Source organism: Pelobates fuscus, chromosome 6 (genome assembly GCF_036172605.1).
Source record: "Pelobates fuscus isolate aPelFus1 chromosome 6, aPelFus1.pri, whole genome shotgun sequence".
NCBI lineage: Eukaryota > Metazoa > Chordata > Amphibia > Anura > Pelobatidae > Pelobates > Pelobates fuscus.
In genome coordinates this window covers 201,190,745-201,216,795 of record NC_086322.1, presented here as the reverse complement: position 1 = coordinate 201,216,795, position 26,051 = coordinate 201,190,745, and the positions used below count along the sequence as shown (strand labels likewise).

At 45.5% G+C, this 26,051-nt stretch overlaps 1 protein-coding gene across 1 annotated transcript in view; it reads right to left on the bottom strand.

Moving 5' to 3' along the window:
* SPARCL1 (SPARC like 1) overlaps positions 1 to 15,335 on the bottom strand; it is a 62,127-nt gene extending 46,792 nt beyond the window's left edge. Inside the window, exons 1-3 of the mRNA XM_063425293.1 lie at positions 15,264 to 15,335; positions 14,242 to 14,303; positions 479 to 523 (exon numbers count right to left, since the gene is read on the bottom strand). Coding sequence (XP_063281363.1) covers positions 479 to 523; positions 14,242 to 14,292 — 96 coding nt within the window. The 5' untranslated portion in view covers positions 14,293 to 14,303; positions 15,264 to 15,335. The remainder of the gene's footprint in view (positions 1 to 478; positions 524 to 14,241; positions 14,304 to 15,263) is intronic.
* Positions 15,336 to 26,051: the final 10,716 nt, after the last annotated feature.

Sequence of the window (26,051 nt, the reverse complement as noted above, 5' to 3'; positions counted from 1 at the left end):
CCACATCAAAAATATGCTTAATATATTATTACTTTAAGTTACTTTAAGTTTTGAAAGGAAAAACATTTATTTTTTAAAATGTATATGTAAAAGAAATTAGAAAAAATAATTCCTACCTTTAATATATACATGAACCGTTCAGCCATACACATACACCTAGGGTTGGACAGTGTTTGAAAACCTCCAGTTAGCCTCTATGGTCTTTCCTGCTACTGTGTGTGGAGGGAGTGAAGCAGTGGAGACCAAAGCGACTAATATAAGAGTTAAAGACAAATTAATATAAATATAAAAAAAATTACTTGTTCACTTAAATTTTGGAAAAATCTGGTTGGATCTCACTTATGTTTTGTTTTCCTTTTTAAAATGTACCAAAAGTAGAACATTTAAATACATTTCTAAATATAATATAAACATAAAATTCTAATATAATTTTGCTGGTGATTATATATATATATATATATATATATATAAAACATACTGCTTGTTCATGCCTCCGTCTATGTCTCGCCATGAGTGAATCCACCTGGAAAAAGAACATATATTTTTATGAGATAACAGGAAATTTTATATTGAAATGTTATTTACAAATATAAACCCCAAACAATACAGCTAATAACATAATTATTTAATTGATTTATTAATTGTGATCACCATTCCAAATGCTTACAATCTGGCCTTGATTTAATTAATTTTGATCAACATTCCAAATGATCACAGCCATGAAGTCTGTGGGAATTTATGTAGATAAATAATTTGAAACATTTTTCTACCAGATTAGGATCATTTGGAATGCCAATTCAGATGAATTAAATGGATGTGAGAAATCAGCAAGTTTATTGGCTCCCAATAAGTTTTTTGTTTGTTTAAATCAATTCAATTACTACTGTTAAAAGCTTATTGTGAACCGCTATTCGTTTTGAATAATATTGGATTCAGCAATTCAACTGCATTCATCAAGGACATAATCCTCGATAAAAGGCCTTGAAAATATTGACAGCAAAAAGCTGTTTTATGACAGTTTTCCCGCCGTTAGCAGCAAAATCACACTTAGCGCTCTGATTGGTTGGCTTTGATAGGCAATTTTCACTTATCTCAAAACAAATGGCAATTTCCCCAAGCAAGTCTTGAGATAAGTGACACTTGCCTGTCAGAGTGTTCTGATTGGTTGGCTTGCAATTCAGTCACTCAGGGTGATATGACTGAAATTGCAAAGCGTGGAAAAGCCCTTATCATGCTTATCAGTCTGTTTGGAGCCTTTGATGGGCCCAGGTGGATTTTTCTCTTTGTCATCATGTTTTTTTTTGTCTTTTTGTTTTTTGGGGGTTTTTTTGTGATCCAGTCCTTTTTTATTTTTGAAGATATGTATGGGTGTTTTTTATTTGGTCTATTTTACAGCTGAAGAAAAGAAAAGATTTAAAAAGAAAAAACATCTAATGGTAAGTATAGCATTTTTTTCTTACAGGTATTACAGTAATTGAGCCTTCTCTCACTATTATTAGGGTGAGGGCAGTAGTGGAACTTCCAGGGTTGCAAAAGTTACAACTGCGACCAGGCTGTGAAGTTCCGCCAGTTGGGAAGTTCTGCAAGCAGGGAACAGCAGGCAGCTTGGTTTACCAAGTTTGCTTGTCTGGCACCACCAGGTAAAGAGCCAGCAGCAGCACTGCAGCATAGTAAAGTGCCATGAGATCCCACCATACAACGTATGAATACATGTGTGTCAGTGTTTGTGTGTGTCAGTTTATGCATCTGTTCATGTATGTCAGTGCTTGTGTGTTTCAGTATATGTATCTGTGCATGTGTGTTAGTGTATGTATCCGTGAATGTGTGTGTCAGTGTCTGTACCTGTGAATGTGTGTGTCAGTATATGCATCTGCGTATGTGTGTCAGTGTATGTATCTGTACATGTGTGTCTGGATCTGTGTGTGAATCTGTCCACGCATGTCAGTATGTGTAATTCTAACACATACTGGTCCCTGGGTCCCAAACAGAACATTAACTAGTTCCAAGGACTCTCAGCTAGCAAGACAAGCTACAGCCTTATGCAGAGATAGCTTTTTTTTTGGATTGTCTACTTAAGAATACCTGCACCACTTATTTTATTTTATTCTTCTATTTCTTAGTTTCTCTTTTTACTTCTCTCCCCTACAATATTACGGCTTAATTGTTAACTTTGTACCTTCCATACTTAACCCTTGTTTTGATATATGTTCATTTTGTTAGAATTTTGCTAATAGGCTTGTTAATTTATGTCCACTATTTATGACCTACCCCTATTTTTGTTAGTTTAGTGGTATTGTGCTGATAGTCATGTTAATTCATGTTCACCATTTATGACCTAGCCTAACATCTTTAAATATGAAATACTTTCTCCTCTGTTCTTTATTTTCTTTTCCTAATTAACTGCCATTTCTCACCTCAATATCTGTGTCTTCTCCACCCTTAATTTGCTGTTTGATCTAAGCCAGCTCCTATCTTGCAGCCCGGGTCCCAAACAGAAAATTAACTAGCTCCCAGGACTCTCAGCTACCAAGACAATCTACAAGCTTATGCAGAGATAGCTTTTTTTGGATTGTCTACTTAAGAATACCTGCACCACTTATTTTATTTTATTCTTTTATTTCTTAGTTTCTCTTTTTACTTCTCTCCCCTACAATATTACGGCTTAATTGTTAACTTTGTACCTTCCATACTTAACCCTTGTTTTGATAATTGTTCATTTCGTTAGAATTTTGCTAATAGGCTTGTTAATTTATGTCCACCATTTATGACCTACCCCCAGGGCCGGTGCAAGGATTTTTGGCTACACAGGCGAAGATGAATTTTGCCACCCCCCTCACACACGAATAAGATGTATCTTTAGCGGTGTCTCATATCCAGCCTTTTGAAATCCCCATGTAGTGTATTGTACCCCCCTTTAGTGTGTCTTACACCCTCTTGTATATCTCTTAGAACCCCCATGTGTATCTCCTTCCCCCCAGCCCCTTTGTGTGTCTTTCTTTCCCACAGCCCTTTTCTGTGGGTCTCTCTCCTCAGCCTGTTTTTTGTGTGTCACTCTTCCCCTCAGGCCCCTTTGTGTAACTTTTCCCCCCCAAGCCATATAGACATAGATATATAGCTACACACACATACAGGCACATAGTCACAGAAATATGCAGGCACACAATCAAACAAACACAGCCATACAGGCACACAGTCATACAATCAACACATACAGGTACACAGAAATACAGTCATACAGACACACACACACAGAGACATGCAGGCACTGGCATATAGATAAATAAAGACAGTTATACAAACACAGACATACAGAGACATGAAGATGCAGGCATACATAGACATACAGAACAAGGCATACAGATACATACAGGCATGCAGAGACATACTTACACAGGCATGCAGGGACATATATACACAGACATAGTCACACAAAGATATACAGAACAAGGCATACAGAGACATATGGATACGGTCATACAGAGACATACAGACACAGGCATACAGTGACATTCAGAAACACACGGACACATTCATATAGAGACATACAGACACAGACATACATACACTTTCATACACAGACAGACATAGTCATACAGAGACATGCAGACACAGGTATACAGAGCATGGGCAGATCCAGAACCTAATCTTGGGTGGGGGGGCTGGTAGTGAGTTTTAGTGGGGTAATAGGGGCTCTAATTGAGGAGTTAGGGGCTGTAGTAGGGGGACAGGGGCTGTAGTTGAGAGTTAGGGGCTGTAAGTGGGGGCTTAGGAAATGTAGTGGGGAATTGGGGCTGTAGTAGGGGGTTAGGGACTGAAGTAGGTTGATGGCTGCAAGTGGGAACAGGGGCTGTAGTGTGGGGTTATGGGCAGCAAGTGGGGGAGAGGGGCTGTAGTGGGGGTAAGGACTGTAGTAAGGGAATAGGGGCTGTACTGGAGTTATGGGGTGTAAAAGGGAGTGGAAGGGATGACTGTATGTGTGTCTGTCTGTCTGTTTGTGAGTGTGTGTATGTGTGTCTGTCAGTGTGTATGTGTGTGTGTGTCTGTCAGTGAGTGTGTGTGTGTCAGTGTGTGTGTGTGTGTGTATCTCTGTCTGTCTGTCAGTGAGTATCTGTGTGTGTGTGTGTGTGTGTGTGTCTGTTAGTGAGTATCTGTGTGTGTCTGTCAGTGAGTGTGTGTGTGTGTGCGGCCCACATAAACTTGAACCTTGAGTTTGACATGCTTGTTCTATACTCTCTGGAGTAGGAGAGATCTACCCTCTGTAAGCTGGATCCCTGACTTGGGTCCAGGGTGGGTGGAGGACAGCGAGACTCCAGCCAAGCTCCTGCAGCTAAGGGTCTACAGTGCTAATGGTGTCTGTTGGAGTGCTTGGAAGTACTCGGAGGTACTAGGAAGCAGTGATTGGTGGAGGCACACAGTCGGGGATCCAACTGCATGGCACAGAGGAATATAGCACATTTTTCAATAACAACAGGAATATTAAACAGTTTGGTTAATCACATCTACATAATGGGGTTGGTCCAGTAGGGCCGCCTGGCTCTTGTCCACTGTGAGAGTTCGTGGTCTGGAATTAGCTAGTTTGTTAGAGTGCGAATGCTGGGCAGGTATGGTGGTACAATGGCACTACTGTGTCCTGTATCTGCTGTATGTCTGGCTGGTTGTGTGCTCTCAGAGGGGCATTGTTGGTGTTTAAATCGTCTATGGTCGTGTCAGTCATGCTGTGTGTATATTAAGCCAGGGGCATAGACATTGTGTTCGTGTCCGCTGTAGCAGGACCGTGGGCTATGCTGGCGTTGGGAGTGTCATGTTCTGCCTCTGCATTGAGGTTGAGGACCCATAACCATAGGGAGGGTGGGGGGTGGGAGATGTGTGTATGTGGGAGCTAGGTGCCTGTCAGGGCGTCTACTTTGTTGTACGTTCCATACGACAGTTGAGGTCATGGGACCTTGTGCCCATGTGAGTTCTAGGTCCAGGGACCTGGGTGTCCGTGAGTTAGTAAGAGAAGAAAAGAAAAATCATAGAAAGCATGCAAACATTAAAATAATATCAGGGAACATCTACTTTGTTGGGGTGGAGACGGTGTGGAACAATAGTCTGACTTAGTCAGATCTTAGTTAATGCTAGCGGTCAAGAGTTCATGGAACCTGAGACCTCAGTCCACTCGTTCCCGGAGTTGGAGGGAAGGTCATGTGATCCCTATGCTCTCTGCGGTTCTTCGGAGCCTGATTCGGCAAGTCAAGGGTTTTCAGGTAGTTGGAGGCTTCATCTATCGATGTGAGGACCTGTGTTGCCCCTGCAGTGAGCCCCCCGCTCCCCAACTGTAGGCTATACCTGCAGCGCGTAGTGGCTGGGCTGTACGATTTATGCCATAGTAGAATGGTCCTCGATAAGTCCTGGTAAAAGGTTAGTTCTGAGTCCTCAAAGGGTAGTGGAGTTCGGCCCTTAAGCACCGCCATGATATGGAGCTTGTCTTGGACTGTGATACATGGTAAAATGATGTCTCGGGCTGCAGGGGATTTCAGGTGTGTATAGGTCAGGAGGGGGTAGATTCCAACCATAGCAATTTTCTTTGAAGCTGTGTGGGGGAGTATACTGGACAGGAGGCGTCTGATGTAGTATTGCAATTCCTCTGCTGTGATTGCGGTTGGGATTCCCCTAATTTTAATGTGTGTGCGCCTTTGTCGGTCTTCTATGGTCGCCATTTGGAGTGCCATAAGTTTCTGGTGATGATGTATATTTTGTACCTGTTCATCCAGTGTTGTCAGGTGTGTTTTGACCTCCACCATGTCTTGCTCTTTGGCTGTCACCCGGTCCGTGACCGCTTGCACCTCCGTCTTGTGGTGGGCCGTGTCAGCTGCCAAGAGCTTGTGTATGTCGGCTAGCCGGAGTTTGAGATCTCCCATGGTGACAGGTGCAGCGTTGTCTGGAGATTCAAGCTGCTGTGGCTGGGCTGCCTTCATGGTCGGAAGGGTCTCTGATCTCCCCTGCACTGGGTGGGAAGTGTGGTCTGTTTCCTGCTCATCTCCCGCGGGCATGGGCGCGGGTCGTGACTACACCAGGCGTTGCAGCAGCGCGCCTATGTCCCTGCCATCTTCTGCTGGTTTTTGGGATCTACACCCCATTGCCGGTAAGTGAGCTGGGGTTGCGGTCGGTGAGGGGGATGGAGGGAGCGCCTCTCTCTCAGTCGGATGCAGAAATTCCTCTAGGTCCCGGATCGTGATCGTAGGCCCCAGATTTGCATTTCTGCTTGGGCAGCTTGTGGGCTTGAAAAAACAGCATCTGCCGCTTGCCGTGCTGGTTCTGGCTGTGTGGTTTGTAGTGCTGGATCGGTGCCAGTTTTTCCGATATCGCCCAGATTAGATTATTTTGTCGGGAGTTAGTAGAAATGGCATCTGGTGCCGTGTGATAGCAAGCTCCACCCCCAAGGTGTCTTTTTAATACCTTTAACTCCCTTCTTTACCCTGCTGTGGCCACCCCCTAAACTAAACTTACAGCCAATAGCTTTGCATGCTACTTTACCGACAAGATTGAACACAGCTAAGGAAATAATTCTCCCCAACTTGCCCCTCTCTTTCTCAACCACACCTGGGTCATGCCTTTCCTACCCTTTCTCCCAGGTTACTTCTGCGCTTCTCCTTTCCTCGCTGCGCTTCTCCTTTCCTCTCGACCCACCACTTGCCCTCTTGATCCTGTCCCGTCTCACCTTATCCGATCTCTCTCCTCTTGTCTTGTGCCTTCCTTAACACACATCTTCAACTGCTCTCTCCCTTCTGGTGTTGTCCCTGCTGCCCTTAAACATGCTACTGTAGTACCCATCTAAAAAAAAAAATCTCTTGACCCGTCCTCCCCTCCTAGCTAACGTCCCATGTCCCTGCTCCCTTTTTCCTTAAAGCTTCTGAAAAGACTGGTCTTTACCCGTCTGACTTGCCTCCTCAATTCCAACTCTCTCCTTGACCATCTTAAGTCTGGCTTTCACCCCCTCCAGTCTACTGAGACTGCTCTTATTAAAGTCACTAACGACCTAATCGCAGCTAAATCCAAAGGGCACTACTCTATACTAATTCGTCTTGACCTCTCTGCTGCCGTTGACACAGTTGATCATGTTCTCCTTCTTCAAACTCTTCAATCACTTGGTCTCTGTGACACTGTCCTCTCTTGGTTTTCCTCCTATCCCTCCCAATGCTCATTCAGTGTCTCCTTTACTAATAATACCTCCTCCCTTCGTCCTGTCTCTGTTGGAGTCCCCAATTTTTTTTTATGCTGCCTCTCTTGGCAAACTTATTACCTCATTTGGATTCCAATACCACCTGTACGCTGATGACACTCAGATATACCTCTCCTACCCGGACCTCTCCCCTGCCTTCCTGCAACATGTCACTGCTTGCCTTTCTTCCATCTCTGATTGGATGTCCTCACGCTTTTTCAAGCTCAATCTCTCTAAAACTGAACTTCTTGTCTTTCCTCTTCTTAATACTGATTCCCCTCTTTGCTCTCCCTTCAAGTGAGTGGTACCCACATCAGTCCATCCTTGCAAGTGCGCTGTCTTGGCGTTATACTTGATTCTGGCCTCACATTTGAGCCTCACATCTAGTCTGTCCTGTAGAGTCCTGTAGACTCCACCTTAAAAACATAGCCCGCATCCTCCCGTTTCTTACACAAGATGCTACTAAGGAGCTTGTCAATGCTCTAGTAATCTCTTGCATCAATTATTGTAACTCACTCCTAACAGGTCTTCTCACAAGTCGTATTGCCCTGCTACAGTCTGTAATAAATGCTGCAGCTAGACTGATTTCCCTCTCCTGTCGCTTCTCTCACACCTCTCCCCTCTGTCAGTCCTTACATTGGCTTCCTGTATCCTATAGGAATCAATTCAAGGTACTAATCCACACCTATAAAGCACTGACAAATTCTAGCCACTCCTATATTTCTTCACTGATCTGCAGGTATGCCCTTTCTCGGTCTCTCCGCTCTGCCCATGTGGCACGGTTAGGCTAGGTGGGGGGAGCAGGGGCACAGTTAGGCTAGGTGGGGGGGCAGGGGGCACAGTTAGGCTAGGTGGGGAAGCAGGGGACACAGTTAGGCTAGGTGGGGAGGCAGGGGGCACAGTTAGGCTAGGTGGGGAAGCAGGGGGCACAGTTAGGCTAGGTGGGGGCACAGTTAGGCTAGGTGGGGGGCACAGTTAGGTTAGGTGGGAGGGCACAGTTGTGCTACGTGGAGGGGGCAGGGGCACAGTTGGGCTAGGTGGGGGAGCAGGAACTGCTTCCTGCCTACATTAACTTACCAGGCAGAGGGTTCACCTGCCTGTAGCTACGCCCTGCTTGCAGTGTAGCTCCGCCCCTGCTTGCCATGTAGCTCCACCTCCAATCACCACTTAACTCCGCCCCCTTTGCCCTTCTTGATAGACCCGAATGGGGACTATCAGTGAGGGCAGAGTTAAGAGGCAGGGGGGGTGGAGCGCAGCCAAGCTACACAGCACAGCCTGTATTGAGGAGAGCTCTGAGCACTCCCTCACAGGCTGTCACTAGGATAGTGTGTGAGCTGTGTGGGCCACATGGTGCCCCCTGGTCCATGGCGTCCTGTGCGGCTGCACAGCTCGCACACCCCTAAGGCCGGCCCTGCCTGCAAGGATGAGTAAATAGCAGATCCGAATCTGGCAAAGCATCATTGGGGTTGTACGGCAGCTGAGGATCCTCCTATTGACCATTTCTGCTCCATAGTGGGTAGAGGGGCACTTAACAGTTTCTTGCACCAGGGCCCTGAGGTTTCTAGTTAAGGGATGGCGAGTGGCTTGGGGTCCCTTACCTACCGGGGCAAACTATTTGGACAATATATTTTATTAGTAGAACCTACTCATTGACATTAATTCCCCCTATAGGTTATTAAAGATTAGAGTTCTCTATAATTTTACTATAAAGTGAAGTTTATTTTAAAAGAACTGGGGATGGATTCTATTAGGATTTACTCTGTTTAGGGAGTAGCTTCAATGGAGGAAATGCTAGTCCGCAAGCAGAGTAAAACATTTTAGATAACTTTTATTGAATAGACCACTGTGTTCTAAAGTATGTTCTCCAAGGAAGTATCAGACTTTTTGGTAAATGGTAGATGGTTTTTAGGGTTCCCACAATGATGATCAACACCATGATACCTTTGTTTTTGACAAACGGATACATGAGTGTACCTGAAGTTGTAGTTAGTTGACTTACTGTTAAGGAGACTAAAAATCAGGGGTTTGTCCATTGGCTGAGAATCACGAGTGTTACAGTCAACAGTATTCTATACATATACCCTAACCCTATGTCTCCCTTAAGACGTGGCACCTCTAATCCTAAACTTAGCCCCACAGTTTTACACACCTCCTAACCATAAGCTCATCTAACCCTAAAGGGAAACTGTAGGCACTGTAACTGCTTAATCCCATTGAAGTAGTTAAAGTGTCTGGAGGCCCCTGGCTCAATGCCTACATTCAGAGTTAAACCATTTGTAATGTTTTAATGTTAAATGAGTGTCCCTAGCTGCCCATCCCCTCTGTGCGTCTGAGCAGCAATGGGTGGCTTATTTGGATGAGAGTGTCAGCTGACTACTTTCAGCCCATTACAGCTCAATTTACTGGTTTGAATTGGTATGGCTTGAAGTAAGTGTGTAATCTCTGGCTTAGCCAAACCTTCAGTAAGAGTCAGTATGTGGGTGACTAGAGATCCTTATTTAGTGCAAAATGGTAAAACTCTGAATGGATGGACAGAACTAAGGGTCATCATTTAGTAAAACCAATTAAATTAGATGAAACAGCTATAGTACCAACTAGACATGTGCAGTTGATATAATTTTGGGCAGATCAGCTGTTTATCCAGATTCCGTAAATTGAAAGTGCCACGCGGACATACAACCAAGCAAATGACTAGCATGACGAATGATGGATGTATTTGGAAATCTGTTCTTAGTGTCAACAAAAGGGGGACTGAATGGTAAGGAAACTGATTTATTTTTAGGGAAATTGGATAAGCAGCTTAGTTTTCCATGACGAACAAGAGGTCTGCAATGATGTGTGTTGCATCTACTACTCAAGCAAGACGTGGGGAAAATATATTTGATGGTTAGGGTGCAGCCACTATTTTATTATTTTATTGACAGGTTAAATGAGAAGTGGCCAACAGAGGGAAAAAAAGGAGTACCAGTTAAAAAAAACCTAGACATCTAGTCAGAATTATTTTTGAAGACAGTTTGACTTCAGCTGTTGAGGAAAACAGACCAGTACCCAGTGATGCCTGCTTTTATCTTTTGTGTGCTTGTGTGGGAGTGGAAGATCACCTGTCATTTATCTTAGTATTGGTGGTTAGGTGATTAGGTTACTACTGCGCCTAGCCTCTGTCAGTGGCAAAGTTCAACTTACACAAATGTTGAATATAGATATATGTTTAATTGCTTAATTAGTCTTATCGTGAGCCTGGTGGATAGGTTATTGCTGTACCTAACCACTGCCAGTGCTGCTTACACCAACTTTGAGTTTTACAGTCTTTTTTGTTAACTGTTTGTAGAAACAAAATCTTTTTGTGTGTGAGTGTTAAAAAATTATATTAAAGTTCCAATTGCATTACTACTGCCAGTACCACTTACACCAACGTTGAGTGGGAAATAGCCTGGTCATTGATCCTAGTGTGAGACTGGTTAGGTTACTGCTGTGCCTAGCCACTGCCAGTGACAAAATACCACTTACACTGAATGCCTAAGGCATACCTTTACAATAATCATGCTGTCTAAACAGCATCTTTATATGCCACACCTGTGAGGTGGATGGATTATCTCGGCAAATGAGAACTGCTCACCAACACAGGTTCAGACAGATTTGTGAACAGTATTTGAGAGAAATAGGCCTTTTGTGTACATAGAAAAAGTTTGAGATCTTTGAGTTCAGCTCATGAAAAATGGGGGCAAAAACAAAAGTGTTGCGTTTATAATTTTGTTCAGTGCATATAGAGTGTTTAACTGTTTTTAGAAATATATATAATATTGTTTGAGTGTGTTTAGACCAGTACACGGTGTGCAAGTATGCAGTCACTGTGGAGTGCACTGTGTGCGGTGTGCAATGTAGTGTTTATTAAAGGAGCACTAAGACATTAGGAATATAAACCCTAGTAAACTATAGGTCCTTCGCCACTTGTGATAAAAATAAATAAAATTGTCAAGCCTCGGCACTGCTTACCTCTCCATCTCACACTATGTCATGGAGGAGGCATGGTTTCCTCTGTCATGGTCCAATACAATGCTGCATTGTGGACCTAATGCACATGTACAGTAAGCACTACATGTGCATCTAAGTATCCCTATGGGAAGACATTGAATCAGTGTTTTCCTATGGGGGGGTTTCTCATCATGTGACAGAGATATACTAGGTCAGTGTTGTGTAGGCGCCTCTAGTGGCTATGTGTATAAAAGCCACTAGGAGAGAATTTAATCATGCAATGTTAACATCACAGTTTCTAAAAAAAACATTGTAGGATTTAAATTAAAGGGAAATTACATCCAGGCCACTTCATTGAGATGAAGTGGCCTGAGTGACTTTAGTGGTCCTTTACACTGATCAACCAAAACATTAACACCTTCTGCCTATTATCATGTAGGTCCCCCTCGTGCTACCAAAACTGCCCTGATGCATCCAGACCTCTGAATGTATCCTGTGATATCTGGCACCAAGACACTAACAACAGATCATTTAAGCCTTGTAAGCTGCAAGGTAGGTCCATGGATCAGATTTGTTGTTTTAGCACTACCTGCAGATGCTCAATTGGATTGAGATCTGAGGAATTTAAAGGCTAAGACAACACACTTTTTTTGTCATGTTCCTAAAACCATTCCTGAACAGTTTTTGCAGAGTGACAGGGTCTGAACGACCCTGAACGAGGCCACTGCCATCAGGGAACAGAAAAGGGTGTACAGGGAACATCACAGAACATAAAGGGGTGTACAGGGTATGCAACAAACTCTATGTAGGTGGTACTTGTCAAAGTAACATCTACATGAATGCCAGGACCCAAGGTTTCCCAGCAGAACATTGTTCAGACTATAATATTGCCTCTGCTGTCCTGGCTTGTTCCTATAGTACATCCTGCTGTTATCTCCCCATGTAAACAATGCACACACAACTGGCCATCCACCTGATCTAAAAGAAAACATGATTCAAACCAGGCAACCGTCTTCCATTGGTCCAGTTCTGATGCTCAGGTCCCTATTGATGGTGCTTTCGGTGATGGACAGGTGTCATTATGGGCACTCTGATTGGTCTGCAGCAATGCAGCCCTATATGCAGCAAACTGCAAAGTGAGAAAGCCTGTAATCCTTGGTAAAATATATTAGTGTGTTACACTATGTATGTTTTTTTTTTTTTAAATAAAATTTGTGATTTTTACCATATTTGGACCTTTCTTATTTCATCCTGAAGATTTTATCCAGAGGATTCTCACATCAAATTCCTTGGTGGAGAATATACCTTGTAAGCTATTTGAATTGAACAAAACCTCTTTGCTCTCCACCTGTGAGTAGATCTCCTTTTTACCAATTGTATTCAAGGCTGCGCTCCAGACACCTTCACAAAGTAAAAGAATGATAATGCCACAACACTACAAAATAACCAAATGTCAAGTTGCTAATGTGGTCAATGCTCTATGAGATGGCTCCTTTGTAGGAGTGCTTTGCCTCCTACTTACTGATGGCCCTCTGAGCTATGTGTATGGCCTGTTCTGTTGCTGGTTGCACAGCAACTATTGTCATATCCACTGACCATTGCCCAACGTGAGTGAGTGTTTTCTGTTGCAGGGAATATTCTGAATAACACTCACTAATGTCCCTGCAACTGATGGAGCAAGTAGTCTTCCTAAAGTTCAATCTCCCCAAGTATCAAAGTCTCTCTTTGATACTTGAGGCGTCATCATTATCTGTAAGGTGAGCCACTTACCTCTCCCTTCAAAGTTGTTTCATAATTAACAGTATTCTAAAATCTGGCTTCTCCCCTTTATTCAAGTGCCTTTCATTGTAGTGGTTTTTCCCTGCCTGGCTGAGTATTGTGGCTACACCTGCTACCTCCACAGAATTAATAGGGCACTCCCTTTTCCATGGTGTATAACTGTCACTTCTTTATTTCAGTAAACAGTGTGTGGGAATGGGCAAATTACAACCCACTCACCCCTTCAATCATAAGAAGAACAAATCTTTCCCACACATCGAGTCTGTAGAATTAGTGACTGTCCTTTCAATCCCTTCAGTGGTAAAAATGGCACCCTATTATCCGCTTCTCCCAAATGCCTCTGCAGATGTAGCAAGAAGTGCAAGACTCAGCCACGCAGGTGAAACCACTTCTATAAAACACAAGCTCTTCAGTTCTTTTACTTAATTATTTTACAATAGAGATAAAATAATATAGTTATAAGAAGTTTACATCTCAGAATTGGCATTGCAGAAATGCCTGATATTGCCTAGGCAATTGGTTAATTTTGTAGCAATTTTTACACTGCAGCATATTAAAGGGCATCTTTTGCCCACCTTTTTTGGCTTGTCTGAATGTTACCCGCAATCTTTTTCATGGATGAGTTTCAGACAAACTGAACCACCACATGGACAAGCATCAGAGGCCCTGAACTAAATCACATTTTTGATAAAAATTGTTTGGCCAAACCAACTTTTTTTGATGTGCATCAGTCTAGCGCCTACAGTGCCCCTTTAATTACTACACCAGGACCCTATTGCCATAATTCTAAACCTCCTAAACTTAATCTTAGCCTTAGCGGTCTTTTATATAGCAGTGCTTTTAAAGGATTTGTAATAATACTGCATTATTTAAACAACGCCATTTACACTTAACTCAAACAATGGTCAGCATTTAAAATGTTCTGTTACAATCACAATATTTTAAATGCATAATCAGAAAGTCCTCTATAAAATCAGGAACGTTGACCATTAAATAGAAGAAATATACAATTAAATAGAAACTATCATGATTAAATTTTTGATGTCTCATAGTGTTCATCTCAGTAAACACTTTTATTAGTATCAGGTAATAGGTATTGTATGTCTTTAAATTTCAACGTAATAGATTAAGATTTCCTTTCCAGTTAGGGTTGTGCCGTGTTTGTAAGAAACGTGGAAGATATTTTGACATTTTCATACTTCTCATGCATTTTTTGCAACTCAAACTATTTTTTCAAATAATTACACAGTGAATGTCTTTAAATATAAATATGTTCATAAAATACTTACTTCTGACACCAAATATATCCCAATAAAACAAGTTAGAAAAATTATATTCATGATTTTCGCAGCTGTAATTGAAAATAATAATAGAAAGATCAAATATCTATTCTATGCTACATATTACTAAGTAAACAACATTCATTAGTGAACTAATTAAAAAAAAGTTGTACAAATGAATCAATTAAATATTTATTTGCACTAAATCTACCAAAAGTCAAAATAGCACTTTCAAGAATTAGTGTGTTAAAAGTACATTATCATGTGTTCTTAATGTAAGCAAACAAGCTAAAATTAATTTTTATTGTGCATATATTGGCTATCATGACATATACTAATAATTTGTTTTTTAACTGACCCCTTCAGCACTAGGCTTGAGCCGATCTCTTGTTATGGTGATAGTGGCGGGATATCATTTGTCCCTGCTCACCAATGACCTTTTACTTCAAAGTAAAAATTCCATTTCAACTATTACAGAGATTGAAACTTGAAAGAGGAAGCTCAGATATGATATACATTTAACGACATACATCTGGTTTTATCGTCCACAGCAGATAGACTGCGTCAGGTACCCCATCTCTCTAATTATTTGCAAAAATATGAATTATGATAAAAAAGAAATGTCAGAAAGGCTAAGCTCTGCTGGAACCTAAAACTATAATACATTCTGTCATTAAATGTCACTAGTGAAATGGTTGAATACGTGCATGACTATCTACTGAAATATATATATTAATATTTCTATTTTTTTGGTTGATACAATGATACAATACATAGTATTCTATCTTTATTTATATAATAGAGCATACACTTTTCCAAAATTATATTTAATATAAAATCAATATTTGAAAACATAATTATATAAGATGTATCAAAAATGTATTTTACTATTATTTTTTAAAATAATTAAGCATTAATACATTTATTACACCACATTTAACAATATTTAATGCATTCACATTTGTTATAGAGACATGAATACAGGCATTTATGTAAGCAATATTTGTGTATGAAATGTTTATGAATATTACCTTAATGTATATATCACCATCCAGATAAAACCAGACAGCAGTACTGGGTGGGAAAGGGAAATGCAGAATGAGGTCTTATTAGGGAACAGCCAGAGATCAAACATTCATGTTAACCTAAATAAACCAACTAAATCCTTTTTCTTTTATTTTTGTGACTCTGCCTGGAAGTGAATTGGAACTCAGTGAAGTTGAAATTCTGCAAGGTTGTCAACCATCAATTGTTTGCAAAACAGAGAGCCCTCTGCCTTTGTGACAGACAGCTTTAATACTATTCACAAATAAAAATTTAGTTAATACTTTACATATACTTTTAAAAGACAACTTGCCTTAAGAAGGATTTAATAAAGGGGAAAAAAATATTTTATAAACCCTAATATACAATTGTTTTGCTACTTTTGTACTGTATTAGTAATTTATCGAAAATAATTTATGCTTTTCTGTGAACATATGTAACCTGCTGCTGACATGCTGTCAGCCATTTTGCTGTTTGTCCGCCATCTTATAGAAGACAAAGAATATTTGAAAAATGATATGTTGATTTTTCTTCTAACTGTTTCTCTTTACAACATTAAGACTGTTTCTTGGGATATTTTGCAAGTAACCTGTTAGCCGTTGCCGGGGGGGGGGGAGGGGATGTGTGATCAGCTCTAGAAGAGGAAGCTAGATTTAAATGTGTTAGCTTAGATTAGGTAAGAAGTAAGAGTAGGGTTATTTTAAGGAAGTGTCTGTAGTAAGACACACAACGTTTCATTACTGTGGTCAAGCCATCTGTTAGAAAGATCTACTGAACATGTATCGTGACCCTTAAACTTTTCGTGACCTTAAACTATCAGTTACACTAGAATTTAGCCAATAGGAAATGTGACCATATTTGGAGTTCTCATTGAGCTAAACAGAGGGCTATTTCCGTGTTTAAAGTATAAGGGATGGGGGCGGAGCTAACGCATGAAACTGAACAGTCGCCATTTCTTTGAGCTCCTCACAGGCCCAACAAAATCTGCCAAATATCTCCTTCCCAACAGGCCATCCAGCCACGAAACCACGGAAACTGAATACAGGCCACTGTCCCGCATCGTCAGATGCCCTTTCAGTACACCCCGGGGAAAAACAAACAGAGGTGCAAGTCTGGGGCCTACCGCCACCCAGCGCCTCAAGGCCTAAACTCGTTCCTCGACTCCCTCATCGGAGCGCACAGCCCAGGCACTCCGGAGCAGCTCTGGTCACTCTCGCTGCTGGACAACCCAAATATGAAACACCGAACACAAAAACCTGACAGAGACATAGAAGCTATGCTCCAGAAACCCGTAGCCCCGAAGACACCAATAGCGGAGGCCGACTGCGCCACAGCGACGCCACTCTCGAAAACAGAGAGCAGGGACATGGAAACCGGGCAATTACCCCACCATGGGCCATCCCTAAGCCTACAGCAGGAGGACAGCATGGCACCGACAACTAAAGGTGACCTCAAATTACTCCTCACAGACCTCAACAAAATGATAGCTGCCGACCTTGCACGTGTACGCACGGAAATACATGGAGGGAAGCATCATGGATGTGCACACAGAGATGTCCCATCTCAAGACCCCAGTACAGCAGCTCAATACTCACCACCAGGCACTGGCACAATGGCTGACAAATCTCAAAGACCAGCTACGGCGGAACAACATTAAAATACGAGGCATACCAGCGGCGGTAGGAGCTGAAGAACTTCCACACTATGTCCGGAGGCTACTGGCGGCCTTGATCCCACCAGCGGTGGCCAAAAAAGGCACACTTGATGGCATATTTCGACTCACCAGCATGGCCAAGTCCTCCACCTCTGAGCCAAGAGACGTAATCGTCCGCTGCACCTCCGCAAATGACAAAGGCCATATTATGGCGGTAATATGAGCCAAATAAATTTCTTTCAGGACCTAACCAGGGCAACACTGCAGTGGCGCAGACAAATGGGCCAAAGGAGTGCAATACCGCTGGGGAACGCATGGCACCTTACTCGTCATCCAAAACGGAGCTACCCATACAATCCAGCCACCCACGGAGGCGAATACACTCTACGCGGCCCTTGGGATGGAAGCACCTGACCTCAGCACTCCGGGAAATACCATGTACGGAACATGGAATCCCGACACCCTTTGTACCGCGACAGAGGAGCACCTCCTCATCAGAGACTTGATCAGGGGGCAAAACTCGGCTAAAGCCCACTGACCCAGCTCACGCACAGATAAGGGACTGAGCCATGGATGAACTTACTGTATATATATTTTGTTGTCCCCGCAAGTTAAATAGTGAATTTCTCCCTACCACTGAGCATACCAAAAACATCAAAACCATAGAGGCCCAGCAGGGGTTATGGGGAAACACACGCATGGATAAGCTCGAAGCACACAACCACCCACACAAGCAACGGTCACAATTCGCAACGAATCGACCAGTAAAGCTGGGGCACCACGGCACAGGTAGAGGTGGGTGGCACTCCTTATTACAAACCCTCATATACACAACCACCACACCATTAGAAACACACCGGGATCTACCCCTTGGTCCCACCGCACACGGGAGCAAACCACCCCCCAGACACCACCAGACCGACCTCACTAGTTCCCACACTTACCAGAGGGCAGATGAGAAGGGAGGAATAGGATGGATATAACCTATAGACACAAAGGGGATGTTTCCAGCTCTAGGGCCAGTAGCCCCATGACGCTACCTGATTGAATACAGCCTATGCCCGAAATTATTTTTACATGGGAATCTCCAGACTCTCCCTTTCCCCACAGGGTACCCCTCTCCAGGGCCGGACTGGCCCACCGGGATACCGGGAAATTTCCCGGTGGGCCGCATTAAGCTGGGGCCGGGCTGACAGCCCTAATGATTATTATGATAAATCCTCCCCTCGGACTGTGCCAGCCTGTCAGTCCGAGGGGAGGGAGGAGCTGGGGGCTGGTGTGGCTGGCAGCAGCTGCAGGGAGACCTGTCAGTCTCCCTGCACAGTCTCCAATCATTTCGGCCGCATGCCCCGCCCCCAAACGGAAGCTCCGCCTCCCACTCACAGGCTCCGCCCCCACGCATGGTGCTGAAAAACTGCCCACCGGACCAACAGGAAACTGAAGGTATTTACCGTTTTACAGCCCCATACCCACCATACAGCCCCCCACCTCACAGACAGCCCCCCTACCCACATCACAGCCCCCCCACATACTATACAGCCCCCACCAACTATACAGCCCCCTACCCACTATACAGCCCCCCTACCCACTATACAGCCCCCTACCAATACCACAGCCCCCCTACCCACTATACTGCCCCCCATCCCACCTCACAGCCCCCCTACCCACTGTACTGCCCCCTACCCACTATACAGCCCCCCCTACCCACAATACAGACCCCCTTCCCACCTCACAGCCCCCCTACCCACTGTACTGCCCCCCTACCCACTATAAAGCCCCCTACCCACAATACAGCCCCCTTCCCACCTCACAGCCCCCCTACCACTATACTGCCCCCCTACCCACATCACAGCCCCCTTACCTACCTCACTGCCCCCCTACCTACCTCACTGCCCCCTACCCACTATACAGCCCCCCTATCCACTATACTACCCCCTACCCACTATACTGCCCCTATCCACATCACAGCCCCCCTACCCACATCACAGCCCCCCTACCCACTATACTGCCCCCCTTCCCACCTCACAGCCCCCTACCCACTATACTGCCTCCCTACCCACATCACAGCCCCCCTTCCCACCTCACAGCCCCCTACCCACTATACTGCCCCCCTTCCCACCTCACAGCCCCCCTACCCACTATACTGCCTCCCTACCTACCTCACAGCCCCCCTACCCACCTCATAGCCCCCTACCCACCTCATAGCCCCCCTACCCACCTCATAGCCCCCCTACCCACCTCACAGCCCCCCTACCCACTATACTGCCCCCTACCCACCTCACAGCCCCCCTCTCACCTCACCACCCCCCTACCCACTATACAGCCCCCCTCCCACTATACAGCACCCTACTCACCTCACATCCCCCCTACCCACTATACAGCCCCCCTACCCACCTCATAGCCCCCCTACCCACCTCATAGCCCCCCTACCCACCTCATAGCCCCCCTACCCACCTCACAGCCCCCCTACCCACTATACTGCCCCCTACCCACCTCACAGTCCCCCTCTCACCTCACCACCCCCCTACCCACTATACAGGCCCCCTCCCACTATACAGCCCCCTACTCACCTCACATCCCCCCTACCCACTATACAGCCCCCCTACCCACCTCATAGCCCCCCTACCCACCTCATAGCCCCCCTTCCCACCTCACAGCCCCCCTTCCCACCTCACAGCCCCCCTACCCACTATACTGCCTCCCTACCCACATCACAGCCCCCATTCCCACCTCACAGCCCCACTACCCACTATACTGCCCCCCTTCCCACCTCACAGCCCCCCTACCCACTATACTGCCTCCCTACCCACATCACAGCCACCCTACCCACATCACAGCCCCCCTACCCACCTCACAGCCCCCTACCCACTTTACAGCCCCCCTACCCACCTCATAGCCCCCCTACCCACCTCACAGCCCCCTTACCCACTATACTGCTCCCTACCCACCTCACAGCCCCCCTCTCACCTCACCACCCCCCTACCCACTATACAGCCCCCTCCCACTATACAGCCCCCCTCCCACTATACAGCCCCCCTCCCACTATACAGCCCCCTACTCACCTCACATCCCCCCTACCCACTTTACAGCCCCCCTACCCACTATACAGCCCCCTACCCACTATACAGCCCCCCTACCCCACTATACAGCCCCCCACCTACCTCACAGTCCCCCTACCCACCTAACAGTCCCCCTACCCACCATATAGCCCCTCTACCCACTCACAGTTCCCCTACCCACCTCACAGTCCCCCCACCCAGCTTACAGGACACCTATCCACCTCACAGTCCCCCATCCCCACCATATTAGAGAGATAGAGAGATAGATATATATATATATATATATATATATACACACATACCAATAATATGTAAGGCATATATGCATATGTATGCATGTCTTGCCAACCCAGATGATTGAGTAATATACACACATAAAATATATATATATATATATATATATATATATATATATTACTCAATCATCTCGGGTGGCAACACATAGCCATACGTATTACATGTGACAATACATGGCGTAGTTACTTATGGGGCTGGCATTGATTTTTTTTCCAGGGCTGCTTTGTATCCCCAGTCCGGCCCTGCCCCTCTCTACAACAACTCACGAAGTCCTGTGCTGAACTCTATACTGCCTAAAAAGATTAACCTGACACAATCCGCTGAACACCCTATAGCCCTTTAAAATTATATGTATGCAGCACAGACTAGGCTCCGACACGTCGCTTGGTGATGCCCACGGGAACGAGGTTCACCTTACCTATCATTTTTAATGTTACAAACGTGTGAGAACCCTGACAAACAATTTACTGTAACAGTTAACTTTTCATGTTATCCTTACATGTTAACAAAAAAAAAGTGCAATGTTAGTACAAGCCATAACTAGATAACCTATAATGTATCTCTGTAATTATACTCTATGTTTCCTCCAGCATGCAGGGGCGGACTGACCGGTCGGGCATTTCGGACATGGTCCGAGGGCCCGGCCGGGAGGGGGGCCCGCCATCAGGGGGCCCGGCCGCCCCTTTAAATGCTGCAGCCGCCTGAGCGCTCTCTTAAGAGCGCTCAGGCGGCTGCAGCTTCTCACCCCCCTCCCCGTAGCGTGGCCGAGCTGCTCTGCGTCCGCGGTGCCGGCCGGAGTGATAGGAAGGTGCACACACACTGAGTGTGCACCTTCCTGTCAGTCCGGCCGGGTACAGGAAACAGAAACTCCTGTTCCGCGCGGAACAGGAGTTTCTGTTTCCTGTACCCGGCCGGACTGACAGGAAGGTGCACACTCAGTGTGTGTGCACCTTCCTATCAATCCGGCCGGCACCGCGGATGCAGAGCCTCTCGGCCACGCTACGGGGAGGGGGTAAAAAGAGAGAGGGAGGGAGGGACGGGGGGGGGGGGGAGTTAAAAGAGAGAGGGGGGGAGTTAAAAGAGAGAGGGGGAGGGGGGTTAAAAGAGAGGGGGAGGGGGGGTTAAAAGAGAGAGGGAGGGGGGGGTTAAAAGAGAGAGGGGGGGGTTAAAAGAGAGAGGGAGGGGGGGTTAAAAGAGAGAGGGAGGGGGGGTTAAAAGAGAGAGGGAGGGGGGGTAAAAAGAGAGAGGGAGGGGGGGTAAAAAGAGAGAGGGAGGGGGGTTAAAAAGAGAGAGGGAGGGGGGTTAAAAGAGAGAGGGAGGGGGGGTTAAAAGGGAGGGGGGTTAAAAGAGAGGGGGGGTTGTTAAAAGAGATGGGTTAAAAGAGAGAGGGAGGGGGGTTTAAAAGAGGGAGGGGGGTTTAAAAGAGGGAGGGGGGTTTAAAAGAGGGAGGGGGTTAAAAGAGAGAGGGAGGGGGGGTTAAAAGAGGGAGGGGGGGTTAAAAGAGAGAGGATGGGTTAAAAGAGAGAGGGAGGGGAGGTTAAAAGAGAGAGGGGAGGTTAAAAGAGAGAGGGGGGGTTAAAAGAGAGAGGGGGGGTTAAAAGAGAGAGGGGGGGGTTAAAAGAGAGAGGGGGGGGTTAAAAGAGAGAGGGGGGGTTAAAAGAGAGAGGGAGGGGGTAAAAAGAGAGAGGGGAGTAGGGGGGTAAAAAGAGAGAGGGGAGTAGGGGGGGTAAAAAGAGAGAGGGAGGGGGTAAGAAGAGAGGGGGGTAAGAAGAGGGAGGGGGGTAAGAAGAGGGAGGGGGTAAGAAGAGAGAGAGGGGGTAAGAAGGGAGGGGGGAGTAAGAAGAGGGGGAGGGGGAGTAAAAGAGGAAGGGGGGAGTAAGAAGAGGGGGAGGGGGTAAGAAGAGGGGAGATTAAGAAGAGAGGGGGGGAGTAAAGGGGGTAAGAAGAGGGGAGGGGGGAGTAAAAATAAGGGGGGTAAGAAGAGGGGGGAGGGGGGTAAGAAGAGGGGGGAGGGGGTAAGAAGAGGGGGGAGTAAGAAGAGGGAGGAGTAAGAAGATGGGGAGAGTAAGAAGGGGGAGTAAGGAGAGGGGGAGGGGGGAGTAAGAAGAGGGGAGAGTAAGAATGGGGGTAAGAAGAGAGTGGGAGTAAGAAGGGGGTAAGAAGAGGGGGAGGGGGGTAAGAAGAGGGGGAGGGGGGAGTAAGAGGAGGGCAATTGCCCCCTCCCCTGTCCGCAGGCACCGTGCGGGCAGCCGGCAGGGGAGGGTGGAAGAGAGGACCCGGGAGCTCAGCCTGCAGCTCCTCTGGGTCCTTCTTGCGCGAGCACAGATCGTTGCCGCGGTTACCACGGCAACGTTACGGCTCTTGCAAGAGTAAACTCTAGCCCTGGAGCTACGGCTAGAGTTCACTCTCAACACTGTGACCACCAGGTATTCCTGGTGGTCGCAGTGGTGAGAGTGAACTTTAGCCCCATAAACACACTGCCCCCACACCATACACATTCACACACTGCCCCCCATACACACACACTGCCCCCACACACACCATACACACACACTGCCCCCACACACACCATACACATTTACACACATTGCCTCACACACACACACATACACTGCCCACCCATACACACACAGCCCCCCATACTAACATTGCCACACACATACACAGCCCCCTCGTACACACATTGCCCCACACACCCTACACATTCACACACTACACCCCCTCACACACACTGAACCTTTCACACAGACTGCACCCCTTACACATTGCACCACTGCTCCTATACCCTACTACAGCCTCATATCCCAGCAGACCCCAGGTAAGTTGTCAAACTGTTCTTAAACGGTTTGACTACTTACTCTGGGAGGGGGGCCCGGCCCTCCTGGCACCATAACGACTACACAGAGTAGTAGTGGTTATTGTGCATGGATTATTTCTTTAAATAATCTACGAGTGCCCCAGTAGCCAGCAAGCCAGCCAACCCACAGGCCAGCCAGCGCACAGGCTGGCCAGTAGACAGCCAGCCAGTCTACAGGCCACCAGTTAGGCTTAAAGCCAGCAACCCCACAGCCTGCCAACCGCAGCCAGCAAGCCACAGCCTGCCAGCCAGCAAGCCACAGCCTGCCAGCCGCAGCCAGCAAGCCCACAGCCTGCCAGCCGCAGCCAGCAAGCCCACAGCCTGCCAGCCGCAGCCAGCAAGCCCACAGCCTGCCAGCAAGCCCACAGCCTGCCAGCCGCAGCCAGCAAGCCCACAGCCTGCCAGCAAGCCCACAGCCTGCCAGCCGCAGCCAGTAAGCCCACAGCCTTCCAGCAAGCCCACAGCCTGCCAGCCGCAGCCAGCAAGCCCACAGCCTGCCGGCAGTAGCCAGCAAGCCCACAGCCTGCCAGCAAGCCCACAGCCTGCCAGCCGCAGCCAGTAAGCCCACAGCCTTCCAGCAAGCCCACAGACTGCCAGCCAGCAACAGTAATTAAGGTAAGAGGAGCCAACTTGTCCTAGGTATCAGCTATGTTGTGTTGCTATATTGTGAATAGGAACCAGAGTGTTGGAGAGACCCCCCTCCAGGCCCCATTAGACTCCATTGTAGTCTCTAATGGGACCTGGAGGAAATTCTTTCTAACACACTCTCTAAAGGACACTGAGATAGCCTCTGCTAGAATGCTCCCCCCCCTCCATGGCCCATTAGCCCTCAATTGTAGTCTCTACTGGGGCCTTGAAGGGATTATTGCACTTTTGTTCCTTGTGTCTAAAGATTGTGTAGGGTGTGGCTGGAGGCGGTGCATGGAGGCGGGACATGGGTGGCGCTTGCTGCGGAGTATGGGTGGGGCCTGTAAGGGGGCCCTTGATTTATTTTGCCCGGGGGCCCCCTGAGGGTTCTCAGTCCGCCCCTGCCAGCATGTACATTAATTCTTGCACTGCAAAAATAAAGAATTATAAAAATAAAAAAAAGTATAAGAGATGAGGAAAATGTAATGTGATTAGGATTGCTTTTTGCTAATCCCAAGATATATATCCTGTGTATTACTGGTCAATTAAAACGCTTTTATTATTGAATCTGGGAATATTTTTGCTACTTCCACAGTCCTACGGACAGAAAGAGTGAATACTAACACTATATAGCCCTCGATTTAAAGGTACACTCCACTGCCCAGATAAAACATTTTTTAATAAATAACACTGTTTAGTATATATACCCTAATAAAAACATGCATACATTTAAAGGGACACTATAGGATCAGTAACACAAACATGTATTCCTGACCCTATAGTGTTAAAAACATTATCTAGCGCTCCTGGCCCACCCGTGCCTCCCTAAATATGGTAAAATATGACCTTTATTCCAGTCTGCAGGTGCTGCCTCTGCCCCTGCTCTGCCTCCTTAGCAGGCATCATCAGAAGTTATGATCTCAGCCAATCCAATCCTTTCCCATAGGGGATAAAGACAAATGCTGCCCTGGCCTATCATCATCTCCTCATACCGATGCATTGAAATAATGGGGAAAGCTCAGTGTCTCCATGCAGAGGGAGACACACTCAGTACTAAATATGTCAGCTGAGCACTCAGCAGTTCTCCAGATCCACAGGTGACATATATTTACAACCGCAAATCTTTGAGTATCACATACTTTAATAGGAAAGCAGCATGCGGAGAAATACAAATACCCAATAACTGATGTGTTTTTATTTCAGTCACAACTGTTCCCTGATGTGACTACAATGTGAATTTCAGATAAATCTTCTAAAAATACATCTGACATGAAATGCCTATTGATATTGAAACTGTGAATGTATTAAAGTGCATGCATAATATACATATAGGCACTCATTAAGTGAGCATATTCAATTCTAAGTAACTTTATTTGCTAAGTGACAATGGACATTACCTCTCTTTATTATATTTCTGCAAATATGGATTACTACAACACTTCAATCTAATATCTGCATACATGCAATTTGCTGAGATTTTTTGCTTATTGAATAAATACACAACCGATGTGCATTGGTTGTGTGGTCCTAAGAAAATCCTAAGACCAGGGAGCAGAACAGAACAATATTCAATATAATTGAGAATGTCTTGCAAAGCCACATAGACTCAACATAGGTAATATTTAAAAATGTACATTAATTTGTGTAAGGTGTAGAATATTTTGAGTATCATGCCAATACTTTGTCAGTCTGATTCTACCTCCTATCCTTATAAGTCACTGAATCATCAACTCCAATATGAGTCACGACAGTCAAAACTATTTAAACACATTTGTTTTAGAAATATAGAATTTAACTGTGCTTGCTGAATGTGGACATTAAAGGGCCACTATAGGCACCAAGAACACTTCATCTCATTACAGTGGTCTTGGTGCTGTGCCCTTATTCCCTTAACCCTGCAATGCAAAACAGATGCCACTAGACGTGCTTCCTATAGTTTCACTAAGTTTGAATTTCATGACAGGTGCATAGTCGCCATATGGGCAGGCGGAATCTTAACAAAAAAAAACTCACATACCTAACCCAATAAAACACAGACACTAGGGTATATGGGTCAAAATTGTACAAAGCTTTTATGAAATAATAATAGTATTGGTAATAAATTAACATTGAAAAGTCATTTCCCCACACCCCGCCATACCACATCGGTATCCCCACAGTTAGATATAAAAGGCAATGACCCATATATAAACACATAACATGTAACAGTATTTCAACATGAACATAAATTAAAGTGCCAACATTTTTAATTAACCCCTTAAGGACTAAACTTCTGGAATAA